This window comes from Bos javanicus, chromosome 6 (assembly GCF_032452875.1).
Source record: "Bos javanicus breed banteng chromosome 6, ARS-OSU_banteng_1.0, whole genome shotgun sequence".
NCBI lineage: Eukaryota > Metazoa > Chordata > Mammalia > Artiodactyla > Bovidae > Bos > Bos javanicus.
This window is the reverse complement of record NC_083873.1, coordinates 112,086,694-112,108,654: the sequence shown is the minus strand read 5'-3', so window position 1 is coordinate 112,108,654 and position 21,961 is coordinate 112,086,694. Positions and strand designations below refer to the sequence as shown.

At 45.3% G+C, this 21,961-nt stretch overlaps 1 protein-coding gene across 8 annotated transcripts in view; it reads left to right on the top strand.

The window, feature by feature from the left end:
• The window catches only part of LDB2 (LIM domain binding 2), a 453,319-nt gene that overhangs the window by 376,141 nt on the left and 55,217 nt on the right, over positions 1-21,961 (top strand). For all 8 annotated transcript variants that reach the window (XM_061420904.1, XM_061420902.1, XM_061420900.1 and 5 more), the window contains exons 4-5: positions 5,257-5,379; positions 7,757-7,840. In XM_061420904.1, coding sequence (XP_061276888.1) covers positions 5,257-5,379; positions 7,757-7,840 — 207 coding nt within the window. The remainder of the gene's footprint in view (positions 1-5,256; positions 5,380-7,756; positions 7,841-21,961) is intronic.

The following is a 21,961-nucleotide window of genomic DNA, read 5'->3' as shown; positions in this document are numbered from 1 at the left end:
ACCCCCTCCCACATGGGGACATTCTCCTGAACTCAGGTCTCTGGGTTTCAAGCTTTAATTATTTAGATCACCCATCTGACTCTACTCCGTGGCAATACTTTTGCCAGCTCCAGTAATGAATATTTCTATGCTGTGATGAAAAAGATCACTTTCTGGGAAATGTAGCTTAGCTGTGTGGCCTTCGTCCAGATGCTAATTATGCACATTTATTTTTAGAATATTCCAAAGCGTTTCATTTTTTCTCTTTTTTTTTTTTTTTGCTCCTTGGGTGATTATTATACTACCCAAAGAATCTTTCCAATTTTTCTTTTGTTCTTATATTAATTAAAAATAACTCATCTTTGTGTAATAAAATAATATGGTGATTTAGCAGAAATCAGAAATCTAATGACCTTTCAGTACCACAAAGAAAAATAGTTTGGTAGCTGATGCTTTTTTTTTTTAAAGGGGAGCCTGCTATTAGTACATGGTATCACTTAGCACATTATGTGCAGGCATTTTCGCATTGTTCTAATTTAGACTATCAATAAACTCTAATTCTCCAAATAGCGTTTGACTCTGCATTTCTGAGTTGCTTTTATGAAAATGTGGTCAACTGCTGAATCAAAAATCAGCCACAGCCCTAATCAACAGTAATATTTAATATTCCTCAGGACCACAAAGCATGTTTTGCAATTTCCTGACCCTAGGAACACTATAGATGCTGTAATGAGAGTTTTTATACATATATTCTGAAAGCTTTCTTTTCTGTATTCAACTTTGAATCAAATTGGAAGCAAAGCTTAATAATCAGAAGAGAAATCCCCAAGGCTTTCAGAATTAAAGACCCTTGAATTATATTTGAGGATGTGAATTCTGGCCAATATTGAAGGGACCGTCTCTGGGGTACATGTTGCATCATTTTGGGGTTCACAAACTGGAACCATAATTACAGCCATTATTGGACTCCTTATCATTTCTATAAACATAGGCTACGGTCTTTTCTTATCTCAATTATTTACTGTGAAATGATTTAATACTGTGGAAAAGTACCATGGAAATACCAACCAGTGTGGGCCTCCCTGGCAGCTCAGCTGGTAAAGAATCCGCCTGCAATGCAGGAAACCCCAGTTCAATTCCTGGGTTGGAAAGATCCACTGGAGAAGGAATAGGCTACCCTCTCCAGTATTCCTGGACTCCCCTGGTGGCTCAGATGGCAAAGAATCCACCCAAAATGCAGGAGACCTGGGTTCAATCCCTGGGTTAGGAGGATCCACTGCAGAAGAGAATGGATACCCACTCCAGTATTCTTACCTGGAGAATCCCATGGACAGAGGAGCCTGGCAGGCTACAGCCCATGGGGTCACAAAGAGTCAAACATGAGTAACTTTCACCTTTTTTCCAGTATGAATCCTCACTGATGTCTTTGACAGTTAGTTCATCATTCTTATTATGTTATACTCTTGTGTACGTGCTCAGTCGTGTCTGACTCTGCGACCCCATGGAATGTAGCTCGCCAGGCTCCTCTGTCCATGGGATTTTCCAGACAGGAATACTGGAGTGGGTTGCCATGCCCTACTCCAGGGGATCTTTCCAACCCAGGGATTGAACCTGTGCCTCTTAAATCCAGCTACATTGGTAGCCAAGTTCTTTATCATTAGCGCCACCTGGAAAGCCCTTTATGCTCTCATCCTGACTCTAATGGAATTACTATATCAATGAGTATATCACTCTAATAAATGTATATATATGTATTTACACATGGGCTTCCTTGGTGGCTAAGTAGGTAAAGAATCTTCCTGCAATGCAGGAGACCCGGGTTCAATCCCTGAGTCAGGAAGATCCCCGGGAAAAGTAAATAGTAACCCACTCCAATATTCTTGCCTGGGAAATTCCATGGACAGTGGAGCCTGAGGGGCAAAGGTGTCCATGGGATCACAAAGAGTTGGACACAACTTAGCAATTAAACCACTATGGATTGACATGTGCAGCATTTCCAAGTAAGATACACTGAGCTTTATGCAACTGTTAATCTAAAAGCCTTAGTCCATGCAAACTGTTCTAAGCATAAAGACGAAGAAAAATTAAATGAACACTCCCATCTAACAAGCATATTGTATTTCGTAAAAGCTGCATGAGAATCATTTTGTTATACAACGACATGGTCAGTATTGCCTTACGATTAGGCAAAGAAAGAAAAGGGTTAAAAAGCTACGGGTTAGTTTGAGAAATGTTCTTTTTTAGTTCTCTTGTTCCTGGCCTAGTCTCAAGCCAACACGTGATGCACTGAATGCCTGCCAGCCTCTTTCTTGTTGATCCTCCAGAGACCATCTGTGCTGGGGGCATTGATTAGAGTGTGTCTGCTGGGATTACATCTTTTCTGTTGCCATGCCAACTAATCAGCTGATTTTGGTTACCACAGAAACAAAATGTCAGAGCTCACAGTAACATGAATTCAGCACAACAGAAAATGTTTTCTTAATTGGGGACCCTTTTGAATTTGGATTCCAAGTGAAAGGCAGCTTTTTTTTTTTTTAAAGGCCAACTTTAGATAAAAGCTACATTAATTGTATTGATTACGAGGAATGCACAGAGTTTTTCTGAAAAGAGGAAACATTAATTCCTCTTCATAAGCTATGCTCATTTTTTTAACTATTCCAAACAAGGAATATATATATATATATATATATATATATATATATGTATATATATTTTTTCTTAAGCATCTCTATTTCATTTTCTGATTGTTGCATGTAAAATAAAATAAATCACAAAACCTTCAGTTTCCTTTGACCTCCATGAGGAGGGCAGGGCGTGGAGAGGATGGGCAGGGCTTGGGAGGAGGCTGTGGGAAGAATTGCTTGGGGAAGGTCAGCATTGATCAAATTGTCTCCCATCCTTTCATTCAAAGAAGTCACCAGGGCTCCTCAGATGCTAAAGAATCCGCCTGCAATGCCAGAGACCTGGGTTCAGTCCCTGGGTCAGGAAGATTCCCTGGAGAAGGGAATGGATACCTACTCCAGTGTTCTTTCCTGGAGAATTCCATGGACAGAGCAGCCTGGCGGGCTACAGTCCATGGGGTCACAAAGAGTCGGACACGACTGAGTGACTTTCACCCACTTCAGTCATTTAGTTTCCCTTAAAGAAAACACTCAACACAGCCACTTAGATTCAGTTCTCAGAATTCCTCTCTTGCACATGCTATGTCCCGGATAAACCTGAGTCCTTGGTTTTAGCTGAGAAAGGAGGAATCCAAGGTTGTTGCAATGTTTCTTTTCGGAGGCCCTTAGCAGTTTGATGGCAAGAAGAGTTCTCAGCTGGTTTGCTGCATCACAATAAACAAAGAACACAGTTGAACATGGCCTTAGAGATTCTCCAGCTGAGTAATTCATCAGAAGAACTGTACCCAGGCCTCCCCTTATGAAATTCTATTCCTGTGGAAGTAAACCAGAACCTGTCTCTGCCTTAGGTTTTTGTCTCATAAACACAAAACAAATAGATTAGATAATAAAAAAAAAAAAGCATGACATTTAACTGGGCTAATATTTGCTTAAACATCCAATAACCCCCTCTCTTTAAAAGAAAAGGATTATGGCATCCAAATATCCCTGTCCTGTATTGTCAAGACATTTCTCTGCCCATGTCTGGCCATAGTCACCTCTCTTCTGGGAAAGCCTCCCCTGCTGGTGGCTTCTGTCCTGTTAACACTCAGGGAAGAATTGTGTGGCTTAATCTCCATGCAGCTCTTTGGAAAACCTTGGTAAATTAAGTCTGATGCTGGCGGGCAAGGCTCTGGAGGAGTGGTGTGGGGACGCTGAAGTCTTCCCCCATTTCACTGTGCTCTACTCTCATGGCGAAGATCCAGAAACGAGGCTCTGAAGACCACTCAGTCGAGGAGTTTGAAGGCAAGCAGCCCAAACGCCTGGAATTACCCACAGCTTGTGCTAATCGGATCTGAGTCAGAGGCCTTCACCCAGATTATCAATAATTATCTGACAGTGCTTCTGAGACCTTTGATGAAATGAAAATGGCAGGTGTTATTAGCATCTTTCTTTTTTTTTTTTTTCAAAGCATCTTTCTTAAGTCATGCTCTATCAACAGGTTACTACTAATTCTCCTGCACTTGGTGTTCTGCTTGTTTAAAGAAAATAGTTCTTTAAATTAGAGAGACTAGGAAGCACCTAACCCAGTGCCTAGGACATAGTTGCAATTCAGTAATTGATGGTTTTTGGTATAAAATTCCCAAAGAAGGAAGTGATTATTCAGTTCAGTGCAGTTGCTCAGTCCTGTCCAACTCTTTGAGACCCCATGGACTGCAGCACGCCAGGCCTCCCTGTCCATTGCCAACTCCCAGAGTTTACTCAAACTCATGTCCATTGAGTCGTTGATGCCATCCAACCATCTCATCCTCTGTTGTCCCCTTCTCCTCCCACCTTCAATCTTTCCCAGCATCAGGGTCTTTTCAAATGAGTCCCTTGGACTGCAAGGAGATCCAACCAGTCCATCCTAAAAGAAATCAGTCCTGGCTGTTCATTGGAAGGACTGATACTGAAGCTGAAACTCTAATACTTTGGCCACCTGATGCGAAGAACTGACTCATTTGAAAAGAAATTTGAAGTGATTATTAAGATTTCATAAAAGGTTGACGTGCTGTACTATGTCACTTCAGTAATGTCCAACTCTTTTTGACCCTATGGACTGTAGCCCGCCAGGCTCCTCTGTCCATGGGATTATCCAGGCAAGAATACTGAAGAGGGTTGCTGTGCCCTGCTCCAGGGGATCTTCCTGACTCAGGGATTGAACCCGTGTCTTTTATGTCTCCTGCATTGGCAGGCGGGTGGTTAACCACTACCGCTGCCTTGGGAAGCCCAAAGGAATGATTTACATTGCTAATTATCTTCATGGACTATAGTTTAGACTATTTCTAAAATGATCATATTCCCTATTCAGTTGACTGTTATTTTTTCTTTAAGTATAAATGCAATGATTTCCAAAGTTTTGTACTTTTTTTAGCCTAAGAAATCTTTCTCCAGTCAGGCTTGATCAGAGGTCCACTACTTAAAACAGATAAAACTGAAGCTGTTCTGGTTGAATCAAGAAAGTGAGTGGGAATCTCAGTGTTAGGTGGAGGCTTAGCTCTTGTGCCACGTTTCTGCCAAGATCGAGCACCTGCCAAGAGGAGTCAGGGAGACCGCATTGAGTGGCTGACATGTGAATTACAAAAACGTTGCGATCACCAAGTGCACAACCATTGATCCTCCTGTTTGTCCCTTCCAGGTGTGTACAGAAGGCAGACTGATTTTGGAGTTCACCTTTGATGACCTCATGAGAATAAAAACGTGGCACTTTACCATTAGACAATACAGAGAGTTAGTCCCAAGAAGCATTCTAGCCATGCACGTAAGTACTTAATTTCTATTTCACTTTCTTCCCTCTCATCCCCTCGTCTTACCCAGAAAAGAGAAGCCCTGTTTTCTCACTGTGAAAGAGCTCCCAGAAACTTCACACTTTAGGCAATTAACTCTAAATTTTGAGTTTTCCCATCAAACATTTTCATCCATAGGCCCCTTTTGCCCTCCTTTGTTTCTGAGTTTGGTAAATTGTGAGACTATTTCCTTTCCTACTTTATTATTTTAAACTCCAAATGGAGGTTACCTCAATAAACAGTCTGTACTTTTCTTAAATTCCACGCATTTGTTATCAAGTACCACTCGGCCTGGGCTAATAAACCTGTTATGTATAAATGAGAGAAATAAAACAAGGAGTAGGAAAAAGTTTCCAGTTTTTATTGGAACCATCTGACAAGATGTGGGGTTCACATACCTCCGATGTGTGTGCACACACTTCCTAACCACGGCATTGGAAACCCGAGGAAGACCTGGGTTCCTCTTGATTGAATTTGGCTGTAAATCATATCAAATTGCTTGGACATCAAGAAGGTCCAAGGGTGGATTCGCTGCCAATCTAGAGAGATGTTTTAATGGTAAGCCTTGACAGAAACTCATCAGGTCAGTCCCGTGAGAAGGAATCACCAGGCACTGAGTTAATGAATGCTTCTTCCAGAGTGCACGATGCAGCAGCTTCTGAGAAAATGCTCCGGAGCAAAATCAGATTTGAGCCTGATTTTAAGACCCTATGTGGTGAAAAGAGAATACAATCACAGTTGTAAGTGCAACCCACTCCAGTACTGATTGACAACTCGATCCAGTATTCTTGCCTAGAGAATCCCATGGGCAGAGGAGCCTGGTGGGCTACAGTCCGTAGAGCCTCAGAGTCAGACACAACTGAAGTGACTTAGGACGCACACACGCATGTCTACAGAGGACCTCTTTTCAGAAATTGAGATGAAAAATGGCAAGCTATTTTCACCTACATTAGTTTTTTTTTTTTTAATTTATCTACACAAAGCCAATTGGTTGCATTACTCTGAGGGAAATTAAGTACAGAAAAAGAATAAATTAAGATGTTGGTATAACCTAGATGGTCTCAGGAATGCAGACCCAGAGGCAAGAAGATGTTTACTTAAGACTTCCTCTGTTTAGCAAGAGTTTATATCTATCAAGAGTTTATATCTATCAAGAAAGAAGGGAAAACAAACAGAAAGAAAGAGCAGTGACTAAGAGACTCACCTTACAACGGAATCCAGAAAGAATCTGTTTTCTTTTCTCGCCAAACAGAACACTGGGGGTGGCCCATGAAACATGACATCTTGATATTTTTAATGTGGCTGATATTTCTGAAAATAGAATGCATACCTTTACGGTCCTTCAGGATTAAAGTTGTTGAGGACATCTATTTGTAGCCTCAGCTTAACGGAGAGGAGAGTTAGAATTTTTAATATATATGTATTAATATATTTCATGGCAGTTCCAAAATGTTCAAATACAGGACTCAACTCCCAGCTGCTACAAACACTGTCATGAGATTTCCTTGGTGGCCCAGTGGTTAAGAATCCACGTTTCCATTGCAGGGGTCTCAGGTTCGATCCCTGGTCTAGGAAGAAAGATCCCCCATGCCTCATGATGTGGTCAAAAATAAAACAGAAATGTGTCCTCCCCCCATAAATAACATCAGTAGATAATTAATAGAGATTAGAAAAAAAAATTTGAAGATCTTAAAAAAAAAAAAAACTATTATCATAACCCACAGCAAAGGCCAGTCCTAAAGCATGTGTGTGTGTGTGCTAAGTCACTTCAGTCATGTCCAACTCTTTGTGACCCCATGGACTGTAGCCTGGCCAGGCTTCTCTATCCATGGTAATTTTCAGGCAAGAATACTGGAGTAGGTTGCCATTTCCTTCTTCAGGGAATCTTCTCCACCCAGGGATCGAACCCAAGTCTCTTACATCTTCTGCATTAGCATTGGCAGGAAGGTTCTTTACCGCTAGCACCATCTGGGAAGCCCTAAAACATGGTTCTGCCAAACCCAGACCCCACCTCCCCTCAGAGTTAAGGGGGTGCCAGGGACCTGGAGGTGTCCTGATCGGGCTTAATAACCCTCCTCTGGAAGACACAAGGCCTCTCACAGAGGAAATAAAGTCCTTTCTCCCATCTGACTCAGTTCAGTTCTCCCTGGCAATGAGTCTTGCACCATTGATCCAAAGGTGACCTTGAGTGTTATATGCAAGTATCTTCAAAATGAAAAACAAATTATCTCCAGCAACCTACCCTCTGAGAAAAACTGGCAAGATGCACGTCTTAGCAGCAGTAGCACAGTCGGGACTTCCTTGATACCGTCTTGAGGGGATAAAATATTTGATTTTCTTTTTCCTGTTTAGGCACAAGATCCTCAGGTCTTGGATCAGCTGTCCAAAAACATCACCAGGATGGGGCTGACAAATTTCACCCTCAACTACCTCAGGGTAAGACCAGTGGGCTGAGGTATTTCCCGTTGAGTTTGAAAAGTGTTTTAGAGATTTATGCGTATCTTGAACCAAGGAATTAAAATGAGGTAATCTAGCACAATACATATGTCTTTTTAAAATGTATCTTATTCAAGTATAGTTAATTTACAATGTTGTGTTAATTTCTACTGCACAGCAAAGTGATTCAGTTATACATATATATACATTCTCTTTCATTTCGTATTCTTTCCCATTATAGTTATCACAGGATATTGATACAGTTCCCTGTGCTGTACAGTAGGAGTTTGTCGTTTACCCATTCTGTGTATGGCGGTTTGCATCTGCAGATCCAGAACTCCCACTTCATGTCTCCCTTGGCAATCCCAAGGCTGTTCTCTATAGCTGTCAGGCTGTTTTGCAAATAAGTTCATTGTGTCTTATTTTAGATGCCACATGGATGTGATTCTCTATTCTAAGAAGTATTTGTCTTTCTTCTAACATACTTCACTTAGTATGATCGTCTCTAGCTCCATCCATGTTGCTGCAAATGATGCTATTTCATTCCCTTCTGTGGCTGAGCAATATTCCACTGTATGCGTGTACCACATCTTACTTATCCATTCATCCACTGATAGGCATTTAGGTTGTACCCAGGCCCTGGCGACTGTGAATAGCAGCACAATGTGTATGTCTTACACCACTCTGTGTGCCTGTGTGTGTGTGTGATCAATGGATGATTGGATTTAACTAACAAAAAGCATTGAGCCTAGACTTTGTCAGGGTGGGGCATCTTCGCTACGTTTGTATGACTCCCAGAATGAATTATTCAAAGGCTGGCAATGTCTCTCTCATCAAATGCTTTGGTGCTGTGTCCCTTCTGATTGTCTCAAGTCGCCAATGTACTGTTGCCAAGTTCATAGTCTCTGTGTCTGCATCCAGGGACTCCTCACGCGTAAGGAGGCTCAGTGTGCCTTCCAGAGAGTGTCCCCTGAAGAAACTCACCTCGGTGCTGGAACACAGACATTTATTTCTAAGGCTTGTTGGGGACTCTCTGTGTAACGTGTAATTGGTTTTCTGGTTTAGATGTACAGTGAATTTTTATTTTAAAAAAAATTAAATGTTAGGCAACACTCTCTGCCCACATAATACAGCCTCCAGAGTTGGTCTCTGGAAACAAACATCTTTATATTGGTCTATGCTAACAACTACAGTAAAGTTGGTCAGGGTAACAAACATCACACTGTTTCTTTTTTAAATATTCTATACTCATTTTTATAAATCAGTGTTATTTATATTTTTAAATTACTTTTGATCAGAGTATAATTGCTTTACAATGTTGCATTGATTTCTGCTGTACAACAAAGTGAATCAGCTGTGTGTGTATATATACCCACTCCTTCTTGAGCTCCCCTCCCACCCACCCCCACCCCCACCCCTCTAGGTCATTACTGAGCACTGAAGTACTGCACAGTAGATGGCCACTAACTGTCTGTTTTACACGGGGTGGTGTATATATGATCCCCTGGAGGAGGGCACAGCAACCCACTCCAGTATTCTTGCCTGGAGAATCCCATGGACAGAGGAGCCTGGCGGGCTGCAGTCCACAGGGTTGCACAGAGTCAGACACAACTGAAGCAACTTTGCACACACACACGTGCATAGTGTATATATGTCAATGCTGTTTTCAGTGTGGAGTGGCAGTCACCATGTTGCAAGTAGAGGATACGGTTTCCTTCATAAAGCCAGCATTGCCTTCCAGAACGAACAGGAAGGCAGTGGCCACGGTCCACATCCCTTTGCCTCTGAGTTGCTGGCTTCCACATCGCCCTGCTTCTCCAGGGGCCCACCCCATTGGAGTGTCTGTGCCTTGTTTCTTTTCCTTTTTATCTACCTGAAAACTTATATTTACTATTAGATGAAAGCATTGGAACGTGGTCATTTATTTGGCAGTTGATTCTGAGAGGTGGAAAGAATCAGATTCATAGTAAATTCACCTTTAAGCTTTTAAAAATGTCAATTAAACAAGAAGGAAAACCGCAGTGCTGTAGGATTTAGTCAGCTCAAAAATAGTAAAATGGTTGATATTATCAAATTCAAAGGCTAGAAAAAATATACGGATAATTTCTTTATCCTTAAGGGCAGGCTTGTGAATCTTATTTTGAATTCACAGTCCTCTAAGTTCAATCACGTTTGCATACTTCTACATGTTGAAATGCTTTGGCAGGACTTTCTGTTCTGTAAATTAAGAATGATTTTCACAAATGTTTCCAAATTGTGCCCTCATTGGAATGTGACGGGCCCTGAACTAGATGCTGAAGATTCAAAGACAAAAGTCATGGCACCCGTTATGAAGAAACCCTCCCCTATGAGGGTTTATAAAGAGAGATCATTGTATATGAAAGGGTGAATATCATGATAGAAGTTTCCAGACTGAGTTACGGGAGTACAAGATAGATATCTCTGGTGAATCAACCAGAGAAGGTTTCATGGAGGAGGTGATGCCTGAGCAGAGTGTGAAAGAATGAACAAAGAAAAGCCAAAGGAGGAGGAAGGCCTTTTCCATCAGAGGGAGCGGAAGGAGCACAGGTTAGGGAATGGGAAGCCGAGCAGTTGGTGATGCTGAGATGTGAAGGGAGAGGCCGAGGAGAGGAGGGAGAGAGAGTTAGCTGGGAGCCAGGTCTTGGAGCAACTGGCTGGCTGGGGTACCAGGGCCAGGAACCCCCGAAAGGATTAAACATGAGGATAGCAGGGTCTCCGTCCTAAGTAAAGGAAGAAGAGTCTTCTATTCGGTTTAGATGCCCCAGAACCAAACCCAGCTGTTGTGGCAAGACCCAGAGTCAGCCTCACTCCCCGCCACTTCACGCCAACGCGCCCGCCATCTTGGACGCCCTCAGCCAGGGCGCTCCCCACTGAACGGCCCCCTGGTTCCTGCTCAGAGGGAAACCAGGGTCTGCCCAGGAGGCGGGGTCTGAGGAGAGAGCTCTCAGCGGGATCGATGAGGCTGTGTTCTCCCCAACCTCCAGGCTCTGCGTTCAGCACTGGCTCCCGTAAGGGCTGCTGGCACAGAGCCGGTAGGACATGGGGGTCTTCGGTACTGTTCCAGCCACAGGAATTCAGAAGGCGGCCCCACAGCACCTGGCATTGCGTCTTGTCAGGGGCCAGGAGAGATTTCCTTTGAACCATCTAATGATGCCTCTCATTAAGCAGATAGAGAAGTCCCACACTACATGTCCTCAGCTGACACCTCCAAGGAATCTGGGACTTTGGCGTCCATCCTAGACTCGGTCGCTCAGTCTCTGCTGAGATCTTAAACAGACTATTACATATTCAGCTGCATTTAACACAGTGATAAATGCTGAATTTCCCTCCTCCCTACATGCCCCACCCACCCAGCTCCTCTGTTGTCATCAGTAAAATGGTGACCTTCACCGTGGGATCAGCAAGGTTCACTGGTCCCCACGTCTGCAGTCTTCTGATTGCAGCCTGCAAAGAGTAAGGACATCATACCAGCAGAGAGGGAATGGCATCAGGCCCTCTGCTGATAATGACATGGGGAACCATGTATGGTTTGAGGCAACAGAGAGATGCATTTCCAAGGCTACCACCTAAAGTAAAGTACTGCAGGCTGTCCCGATGTAGCTGGACTCCACAGTGGCCCATGTGAAACAGTGCACACTTTCACTTTCCCATAAAAGAGCTGGCACAGGGGATAGAAATAAAATCAGTCACCCAGCTTTATGCCCCCAAATGACAGACCGGAACTTGAACTCTAGAACCTATGTGCTCCATGGCAAAACACTGCCTTTCTAGTAAGAATGTACAATGATGATTTAAAAATTATTTTTGTAATGACGATGGCACCCCACTCCAGTACTTTTGCCTAGAGAATCCCATGGACGGAGGAGCCTGGTAGTCCATGGGGTCGCTAGAGTTGGACACGACTCAGCGACTTCACTTTCACTTTTCACTTTCATGCATTGGAGAAGGAAATGGCAACCCACTCCAGTGTTCTTGCCTGGAGAATCCCAGGGACGGGGGAGCCTGGTGGGCTGCCGCCTATGGGGTCGCACAGAGTCGGACACGACTGAAGCGACGCAGCAGCAGCAGCATAGTTGATTTACAATTTGTGTTAGTTTCAAGTGTACAGCTAAGTGATTCATAAATATATGTGATACATGCATATATATATATATATATATATTCTTTTTCAGATTCTTTTCCATTCTAGGTTATTGCAAGATATTGAATACAGTCCTGTGTGCTATGCAATGCATTCTTGTTGTTTATCTATTTTATATACAGTAGTGTAGGTCTGCTCATCTCAAACCTGCCCCCTTTGGCAATTGTAAGTTTGTGTTCTATGTCTGTGAGTCTGTTTCTATTTTGTAAGTAAGTTCATTTGCATCATTTTTTTTTAGATTCCACAAATAAGTGGCAGCCTATGATATTTAGTTTGTCTGTCTGACCTCCTTCACTTAGTATGACACTCTCTAGGTCAATCCCTGTTGCTGCAAACAGTATTCTCATAGAATGATGATATTGATAGGAATTGGATCATGTCTTTCCTGCCTTGACAGAGAAGTCAGTGTTTCTCACTGGATCCTTAATCTCCTTCACCAAAAGTTATGTCAGCTCCTTGTAGGGTTTAGTGTAAGGATTTGTTGTTGTTGTTTAGTTGCTAAGTCGTGTCCAGCTCTTTCTGACCTCATGGACTGTAGCCCACCAAGCTCCTCTGTCCATGGGACTTCCCAGGCAAGGATACTGGAGTGGGTTGCCATTTCTTCCTCCAGGGGATCTTCCCAACTCAGGGATCGAACCCGTGTCTCTGGCCTCTCCTGCACTGCAGGTGAATTCTTCACCACTGAGCCACCTGGGAAGCCCAATGTGAGGATTAAGAGAGAGAACCCACACAGAGGGCGTAGCCCAAGGTCTCGGCCAGAAAGTGCCCACTTGGTGTTTGTCGCCACAGTTTACCTAGCGCCTGTTATGTGTCATCTTTGTCCTCCAGCCGGGAACTCCTTGGAGCAACATGGCCTCTGGCTCTCTCCTCTCACTCACAGTCCTCCCAACACCACTTGGCTTCCCAGGCTCATGCATCCTGGTTCAGTGGCCATTTGCTTTTCTTGCCTCCACTCACCCGACCCCTTACTTACCTATTGATTGGTTCAGGACACTTTCTGAGCCCACTCTGTCCTCCTGGCAGTGTGCCAGGGGATGGACCTCCATCATGGAGCTGTGGCCTCCTTCCTAGGGTAGTCGTCATGGGCTGGTGGGCGAAGCTGGCAGGGAGAGGTGTGCTGGCTTGGAAGGCCCATGAGAAGAGCCTGGGGAGGGACCTGTGGGTCTCGCGGGGAAGGTCGTCAGCGTAGAAGCCAACCTTCCATCCACAACCCCTCAGGGCAGCTGAGGACCACTTGGCAGGTCATGGCTGAGCAGAATCTCAAACTCAGAGCCCAAAACCAGTGCACAGGGCTTCCATGACGAGACCTGGCCTGGTCAGTGGTCACCAAGAATGAGAAATAAAGCTTAATTTCTTCATTTTAGAACCAGGATCTAACATTTTCCTAGTACTCTTATCACCTAATATTTGCAAAACAGTTGAGCAGTAAGAAAATACATTTATTGGGATTTCCTTGATGGTCCAGAGTGGTTACGATTTCACACTTTCAGTGCAAACCTTACAGGCTCAATCCCTGGTCAAGGAACTAGATTCCACATGCTGAGCAGCCAAAAAAAAAGAGGAAAGAAAATAATTTTATTTATAAAAACTACTTTAAAAGCTCTCCCATCCTTCTGAGGAAATGGGCTTTTGGCTCCAGCCTCAGAAAGTCACCTGAAGAGTTGTTTCAACAGAGTTAGCCAGGAATTTCACTAGCCACACCCAGCATTGGAAGAAGAAGTCAGACATTTTATCTGGGCAAATACTAATCCAGGGCCTTCTGAATCACAGGACGAATTTTAAACATCAATGCGCCCTGCTTTGGAAAGGTGGGATAGGAAATTTTTAAATACTTCAGACATCTGAAATTTCAATAAGCTTTGTCTTTCAGGAACCAAAATTAAGCAATACAGGAGGTAAGCAGTTATGATCACCCAGGTTTGCCTGAAATTCCCAATCGCTCTCCCGGCGGCCTGTGGGAGGGTTTACAAGGAGGCGGCTCCCCCAGTTAGAGGAAGGAGCTGGGGAAGCACGGATGACGTTGCTGGAGCAGCTGGCAGCGAGCTGCTGGGGACTCTGTGGACCTGATGTTTCTGAAGTGGTCACAGTCCGGCTGTTGTCCTTTAATTTGAGTTCTCAGGTTGCCTGCGTTCCCTCGGCCACTCCAGCACATCAAGGCCGGAGGGGCGTGGTGCCCCGGGGTGTGCCGGCCAGCTCGCCGGTCCGGCAGAGCAGAGCGGAGGCTTGAGGAGGCAGAGCAGGGATGGCGTCCTGACCACGTGCGGCCTCGCTTCCCCTGGATGCCGTCTTATGACCTCCGAGGGGCCAGGGCTTACTGACCTTGTGTCCCTGGGGTAGTTCTCCTGGCTGCGGCCGGGCTGGGAACAGGCATGCTGAGTGAGCAGTTGTTAGGAGTCCCAGAAACTGGGTGGTGTGTTTCACGAACGTGTCCACCGTCTCCTGGAGGTGAAGGAATTTACTATCATGGGGGTGATGGCGCCCCTCAATGAGTGTGTTCTGGGGAGGGAACGCTAGATCTAGAATGGGGAGAAGCAGGTGGGATTTCAGGCATGTTTTCTGTGCCATGTTTGCTGGGCACAGCAGCAGACAGGCTGTCCCTCCAGTCTTCTGAAGAGCTTGGTCTACGGGAAGGCCAGGTGTCCTTGGAGAAGCATGGGGGGTCCAGGTCAATGAGACCTGCCTGTGGAGTTCATCAGTACCCCGCCCCGCCCCACCCCTCCCAGCCCCCCGCCCCTCACCACGCCACATCCTCCTTCCGCCATTATTCATGGTTCATCCCACAAGCATCTATGAGACACCACTTATCCATCATCCTTAAGGAGATCACTGTCTAGTAGGGGAGAAAGAAAAAAGACTCTGCTGGGAGAGACATCTGTGTGGTTACAGCAATGCACAAAATGCTAGCTAACATCACTGAGTGTTTCCTGCATGCCAGGCATGCTGCTGTGCTCTGGGCAAGGAGTTATTTTATTTTTTTTAATGCTCACAACTTTATGGGACTCTTGTTGGCCCTTTTTTGCAGGTGAGGAAACTGAGGCTTAGGGAGGTACTTCCCCAAGGTCGCAGGGCCGGTGAATGGCTGAGAAGGGATTAGAACCCACAGTCTGACTCCAGGCACAAAGACCAGAGAGACTGTTGGACGGTGGGGGTGGGAGGCCAAGTCTCCAAAGGAGGAACTGGCTCTTGAATTGATTCTGAAAGATGAGTATGTGGTCCCATCCAGGAGTAGCATCAGAGAAGGATGGATAAAACTGTGGGTATGGTTGAATTCTAGGCAGTTTCACTTGTTCAGTTGCTAAGTCGTGTCCGACTCTTTGAGACCCCCTGGACTGCAGCACGCCACCAGGTCTCCCTGTCCTCCACTATCTCCCGGAGTTTGCTCAAGTTCATGTCCATTGCCTGGGTGATCCATCCAACCACCTCATCCTCTGCTGCCCCCTTCCCCTCCTGCCCCCAGTCTTTTCCAGCATCAGGGTATTTTCCAATAAGTTGGCTTCATATGACTGGAATGTAAATTTTAAGCTTGTTTAACTTGGGTGTAAGGGTCAGACAGACAAGAGTATATATCTGAGGACTGCCGCTTGCTAGCTGTGTGACCTTGGAGAAGTTACTTGACCTTTCTGAGCCTGTTTCCCTATTTAGGAAATGGGGTGTAACACCCCCTTAACTGATTTCCAGTGAGATACATTCATGTGGAGCTCCTTTCTCTTTGCAAGCACACTCTTGTAGGGTCTCTGGTCCTTTCTCCTCGGTGGGATCAAGTCATTCATCAGATTCCCCTGTGTTCAGAGCTTATGAGAAGAGTTCCAGTTGGTCAGAACACCCAAAAGTCCTATCCTTCTTTATTTCCATTTCATGAAAGTGAAAACCCTTTCTAACTCAGGGTTTGAAATTGCCACCATCCCAGATTTCTTATATGCAGTTCTTATATGTGAATGTTTACTGTGTGGAGGATTTATTTTCTTTAAATAGCTTCAAAGATAAGACTTTAAAATTGAAACTGAAATAACTGACGTCTGTTTCATTTCCTATCCCATAAAAAGAATGAAGGTTGGTAATGCAGAAACCCTGTCCGTAAGCATTTAAAGGAAACCCCCACGAATTTCTGCCTTGGCCATAAGTGGGATGTGTCATTTTCACTCATCTGCTGTCAACAGTAGAAACAGACAATCTCTGCCCACTAGATACCGCAGGATAACAGCGCTTTATCCCTTGACAATGTGGGGTAGTTTGGCTTTGTGTTTAAATTTTAAGTCAATCATCTGGCCAAGAGACATTTTGGGTGGCATCTACTAGGCCCCGGGCACAAAAGGAACAAGGTGTGGTGTTGATAAGGATGGATAAGGCACATTCCCTTTTGTGAGGAGCTGAAGACACTGTGAGAGGTAGGTCTGTTCACGGTTCACACTGCCCAGCCTCAGCTGGGGACCTCAGATCACCCCAGAATGTTCCTCTGCTCCTAATACGCACTCATGTCGGTCTCCGCAGATGACTTAGGCTGCCCCTATGTACTTTCTAGTGTGCCCATCGAGTGCTCTGCTCCCGACTTTGGCTCTCAAAGCCCTCGACGGTGGGGCCTCTGTGCTTCCCAGCCTTGGTCCACTCCCCTTCCCCACTTATGTGTCATCCTGTAGCCACCGGACCACCTGCCCATCCCCAAACTGGCCATGCTCTTTTGCCTACATGCCTTGGCACAGTGTGGCTCACTGCCTGGACTGCGGTTCCTACCCTTCCCTTCCATCCGATTTCCCCAGTCTAGCTCCTCATCCTTCAGGACCCATTGTCCATCCCCTCTTCTGAGCATCTCTCTCTGACTCTCAGTGGGGGCACCTGCCCCTGTGATATGGGCTTACATCTTGGCAGATCCTGCATAGGAATCGTCTCTCCATGCGCCTGTTTGTCTCCATGTTTAGTCTCTCCTTGTTTCCTGTGTGAGACTCAGAGGAACCTGAGGACAAGTTGACTGTCTTATATTTCTAGGGCCTAACAAGGTCTAGATCACGATAAGTGATTCGCTCAGTCATGTCCAACTCTTTGCAACCCCATGGACCGTAGCCCACCAGGCTCCTTTATCCATGGGATTCTCCAGGCAAGAATACTGGAGTGGGTATCCATTCCCTTTTCCAGGGGATCTTCCTGACCCAAGGAATCGAACTCAGGTCTCCTGCATTGCAGGGGGATTCTTTACTGTCTGAGCCATCAGGGAAACTGGTAGGCACCCAGTAAATGCCTCTTGAATGGATGATTGGTGGATGGGAGTTTGGTGAATGGAAGGCTGGATTTTGAATGACACACACACACAAAGTAATAGAACTCAGATGAATTCACTTGCCCTGCAGCATCTAAAAAACAATGTGTGATTCATTTTCAAAGTCACTACCTAGAACTTTACCATGAAATCTAAAAAGAAGCAGAGTTGAATGCATTGAGGAAATGAAAGAAACGTGGCACGGGGCCTTTGGATCACTCCAGTATGCAGAATCTCCACTTAAAGCACTCAGACTTCCCAAAGCTTTTACTCTAAAACCGTTCTGAATCAGTATGTAATTTTTGCCCTAAGTGCCATTATGGCCATCTCATCATTTTGGAAATATCTTCTTTAAATTCTTGAGGACACATTTCTTAGTGGGTGATTATTTTTGCCTATTTTCTTTGGCCAGCTTTTCCTGGTGCCTGAATGCACACACTTCTTTAAGTATTTTGTTTTGTTTAATGCAACTTTAAAACATCTTAGGCTTCTCTGGTGGCTCAAATGGTAAAGAATCCGCCTGCAATGCAGGAGACTCAGGTTCAATCCATGGGTCAGGAAAATCCCCTGGAGAAGAGAATGGCTACACACTCCAGAATTCTTGCCTGGAGAATTCCATGGACAGAGGAGCCTGGCAGGCTATAGTCCATGGAGTCACAAAGAGTTGGACATGACTGAGGAACTAATAATGCTAAAGCATCTTATTGTCCTGTATCCCAGCCAAAAGCTATTTTCTTTGTGGATCTTACTTTTTATCCATCTATATGCATAATTTTTGCATTAATGTAATCAGTACACATACGATTTCTTAATGTTATTTGGTAAACACTTTGGCCTGTTTCTACATAGTCATCATATAAACCATTTATAATAGCTGCAAATACCAGTGTGAGGGTAATTTAATCATTTCTCTAAATGTTGAAACTGAGTCATATGCAAGTTGTTGCTGTCATTAATACCATTCCTCTAAATGCCCTAGCCATGTCTTGCTCTCAGTGGTGTTCTCTGCAGAGGCTGAACTGTTGAGGCCACATAGTGAGTAAAACAGATGTGCTTCAGAATCAGAGCAATGTGGGTCCAGATCCTAGCCCCCTTATGACCTATATCAGTCTTGAACAAGTTTAAATTCTCTGAACCCCACCCTCGTCATCTGAAAATCAGGAAGAATAATGTCTCACAGGTTGGCACAAATTACGATTTATAAGATTAGATCAGCTACAAACTATAAGATCCTGGCACAGTTGGCTCAGTGGGTAAAGAATCAGCCTACAGTATGGCAGACACAGGAGATGTGGGTTCGATCCTTGGGTTAGGAAGATACCCTGGAGGAAGTAAGAGTGGCAACCCACTCCAGGATCCTTGCCTGGAGCATCCCATGGGCAGAGGAGCCTGGCGGTCTATAGTCCATGGGGTCACAAAGAGTCAGACATGACTACAGTGACTGAGCACACATGCACACAGCATACAGAAGGAGCATAATAAACCCTAGTCCCCTCCTGTGTTGTCCAGAGCAGTGGGTCAGGACTCCAAGGTCACTACTGATTGACCACCTTAATTTCTCAGATCTCCAGTTTTTTCACATGTGAGTGATTACGTACACTGTGAATAGCAAGAATCACGCTGCCGGCGAGGGTTAAAACGATAATGCATGTGAAGAGCACATGTTATTCGAAATGACTACGCCAGGAAGCCAAATAACTCCCATTCCATTTATCATCTCCTGTACATCGGTCATGGCCTTGAATTCTACACTGACATTCTGAACCCAGATGATAGGGAAAAAAAAAAAGAGAAGGGATTTGCAAATGACAGCTGCCAAGAACGGGGGCAGGAAAGAGTTTGAGGCACGTGCCAAATATTTGAAACTCCCTTTTCAATAGAAATGTTATTACAAACATCTCACCATCATCACTGGGTGTTTTCAATGCTATTTATAACCTTTTGTTGTTGTTAAGTCTGTCCCTTCAAAAATGCAGTATCCTCAACTGGCCTTGAAAGCTTGAGTTTTCACAGTTAATGTTTTCTGACCCTGTACCTTTAATTTCCCAAGTGAATGAAGATATTTTTTGTGATTGTTAGGCCCTAAAGAGCACTGGTCCCTGCATGTAGCTTGTGCTGATACCAAAGGAGTATCGTCCAGTGCCTGGAAGAACTAGGCAATTTGCTTTGGAAAATGACCCTCAACTGAATGACCCTAAGTGGCCTTTTGTGGGGAGAGTGACCGTGGCAGGAGTCAGCCCTTGGAAATCCTGCCAAAAGTTTCTGTTGTTGCTGCTGTTTTTTGAGGCTTGACTGCCAGCCAGGATGTTTTCCTTGGTTTTATGGCACGAGAAAGGATGGCAATCCAACCCCCTTTCCTGTCTACATGCCAGGCCAAACCTGAGGGTGGAACAGGATCCTTGCTCAGAGACCAAGATGAACTATGGCAGTCACCATGGTGATGGGCTGGCACCTGGGCAGACCGTTCACTGTTCTTGCAGGCAGACCAGCAGCACAGGCTTCCTAAGCACTGAAGTGTGGGGCTGTGGTGAGGGGACGACCATCCCAGCAGATCTCCTGGGCTTCCCACAGCACCTGCTCCATATGATCCTCCAATGGCTCACAGCCTAAAGCATGGATCACCGCAGGCTTGCAGTTCATTATCAGTTTGTGATAAGTTCAGAAAACGAGAATTAAAAGCCTTAAAATGACTACAGCAGTTGGACATCACCAGGACATCCAAGTTCATCCAAGTTCACGCAGTGGACTCAACCCACTGACCAGGCTATGAAGGGGTTCGGGTGTTGTCCGACTCACGGAGCGTGTGGTCACTAGTCAAGGGCATGTGACCCACAGTTGGAGAAGCACTGGCTTAGAGCGTCAGACGTGGAACGGATTCAGAGACCATTTAGCACCATTGGGACCATCATAACACCGTTAGTGAGGCAGGAACTTCTCTGTGCTCTCAGCAAAAGGATGAGACAGCAATTATTATCCACGTTTTACAGATGAAAGTCAGTCCGTGCCTAAGGTTGCTAAGCTGGTCCTGGCGGCAACGCTTCCTGGCTCGGCCCCAAGCCTGCGTCCCACCCCACCCACTGCTGCTGGGGACTGGCTTCTGGCCCCTGCAGGAGAGACGGTGCCTTAAGACTGAGGGGCCTGGCCTCCCACCTCATTCTGACTTTCCGCCGCTCCGCCTTCCCCTCCTTGGAGAAAAGCTCCATCCAAGAGGAGGCCGAGAAAGGCCTTCTGAGCCCAGGAACGCTGCACACATAGAATGATTAAAACTTGGAACACCCAAAGGGCACTTTTAATTGCGTTTGGAGATGGAAAAGTAGCTCACGTGACTGCGTGATCAGGGGATTAAAGCAGTTCACTCTTAAAGAGCTAAAATAATCATAACATAGAGATAGCCCAGTGTCCAGAAAACACGGATTCCTAAAGTCAGGCAGAAGCAATGGCTACCAGTACACTAAAGGAAAACACACACACACACACACACACACACACACAGTATTCTAACAGGGCAGTCTTAACTGAAAACAATTTTAGAGCCATGCGTGCTTCTAAAATGCTTGGCCTTAAAGGTACAAATAGGGCTGGATTAAAGAAAGTAATTTCCAAGTCTCAGGTACTAGAGAAAGAGAAAGAAATTGTCATTTAACAAGACACTGAAAATCAGGGGAGATGGGAAGGTGGGCAGTGAGATTCTAGGCGGAAATGGATAAGGGATTGCAAAGTGAAATGCAGGACGGAGCCCAGAGTTCCGGGTCCTGAGAAACAACCTTCCTAATCGTTTCAGTCAGTCAGTTCAGTCGCTCAGTCGTGTCTGAACACTTTGCGACCCCATGGGCACCAGCACGCCAGGCCTCCCTTCCATCACCAACTCCCAGAGTTCACTCAAACTCACGTCCATTGAGTCGGTGACGCCATCCAACCATCTCATCCTCTGTCGCCCCCTTCTCCTCCTACTTTCCATCTTTCCCAGCATCAGGGTCTTTTCCAGTGAGTCAGTTCTTCACATCAGGTGGCCAAAGTATTGGAGTTTCAGCCTCTAATTGTCTAGAATGGGTCACAAACACGTCAGGAAAATGCAGACCAGGAAGCAAGAGGAGAGCTGTTTGAATTTATTTTAAGAGCACAGCCAGGGCCGACTTCCCAGGTGACTCAGTGGTAAAGAACCCGCTTGCCAGTTCAAGAGATGAAGGAGATGTGGGTTTGATCCCTGGGTCGGGAAGATCCTCTGGAGGAGGGCATGGCACCCACTCCAATGTTCTTTCGAGGAGAATCCCATGGACAGAGGAGCCTGGCGGGCTACAGTCCATGGAGTCGAAAAGAGTCAGACACGACTGAGCAACTGAGAACATGCTCACATCCAGGAAAGTAGCCTGAACATGAAGAGGGGCCGGTTTCTCGGCATCGCTCTGAGGCTCGAGACCTTTCTCCGTGCCTGGTCTCCGTTGTTGTCCAACTTTGCATGGGCACCGTGTCACTGCCCACAGGAAACTCCCATTCCTTAGAGGGAGCAGTTGTTAGGCTGCAGGACCTCACTGTCTGTCCCTAGCAGAGTTCAGGGAGCAGAGGAGGCAGGTAATAAGCAAGCATGTGGAAAGGAGGGAAGGCAGGTGAGGTTAAACCCCCCAGTCCTGATCTTCATCAGCAGCTTGGGAATGGATGGAGGGTGTGCACCATAATTAAGGAGAAAGGGAAGGCAGAGAACTAGGATTGTTGA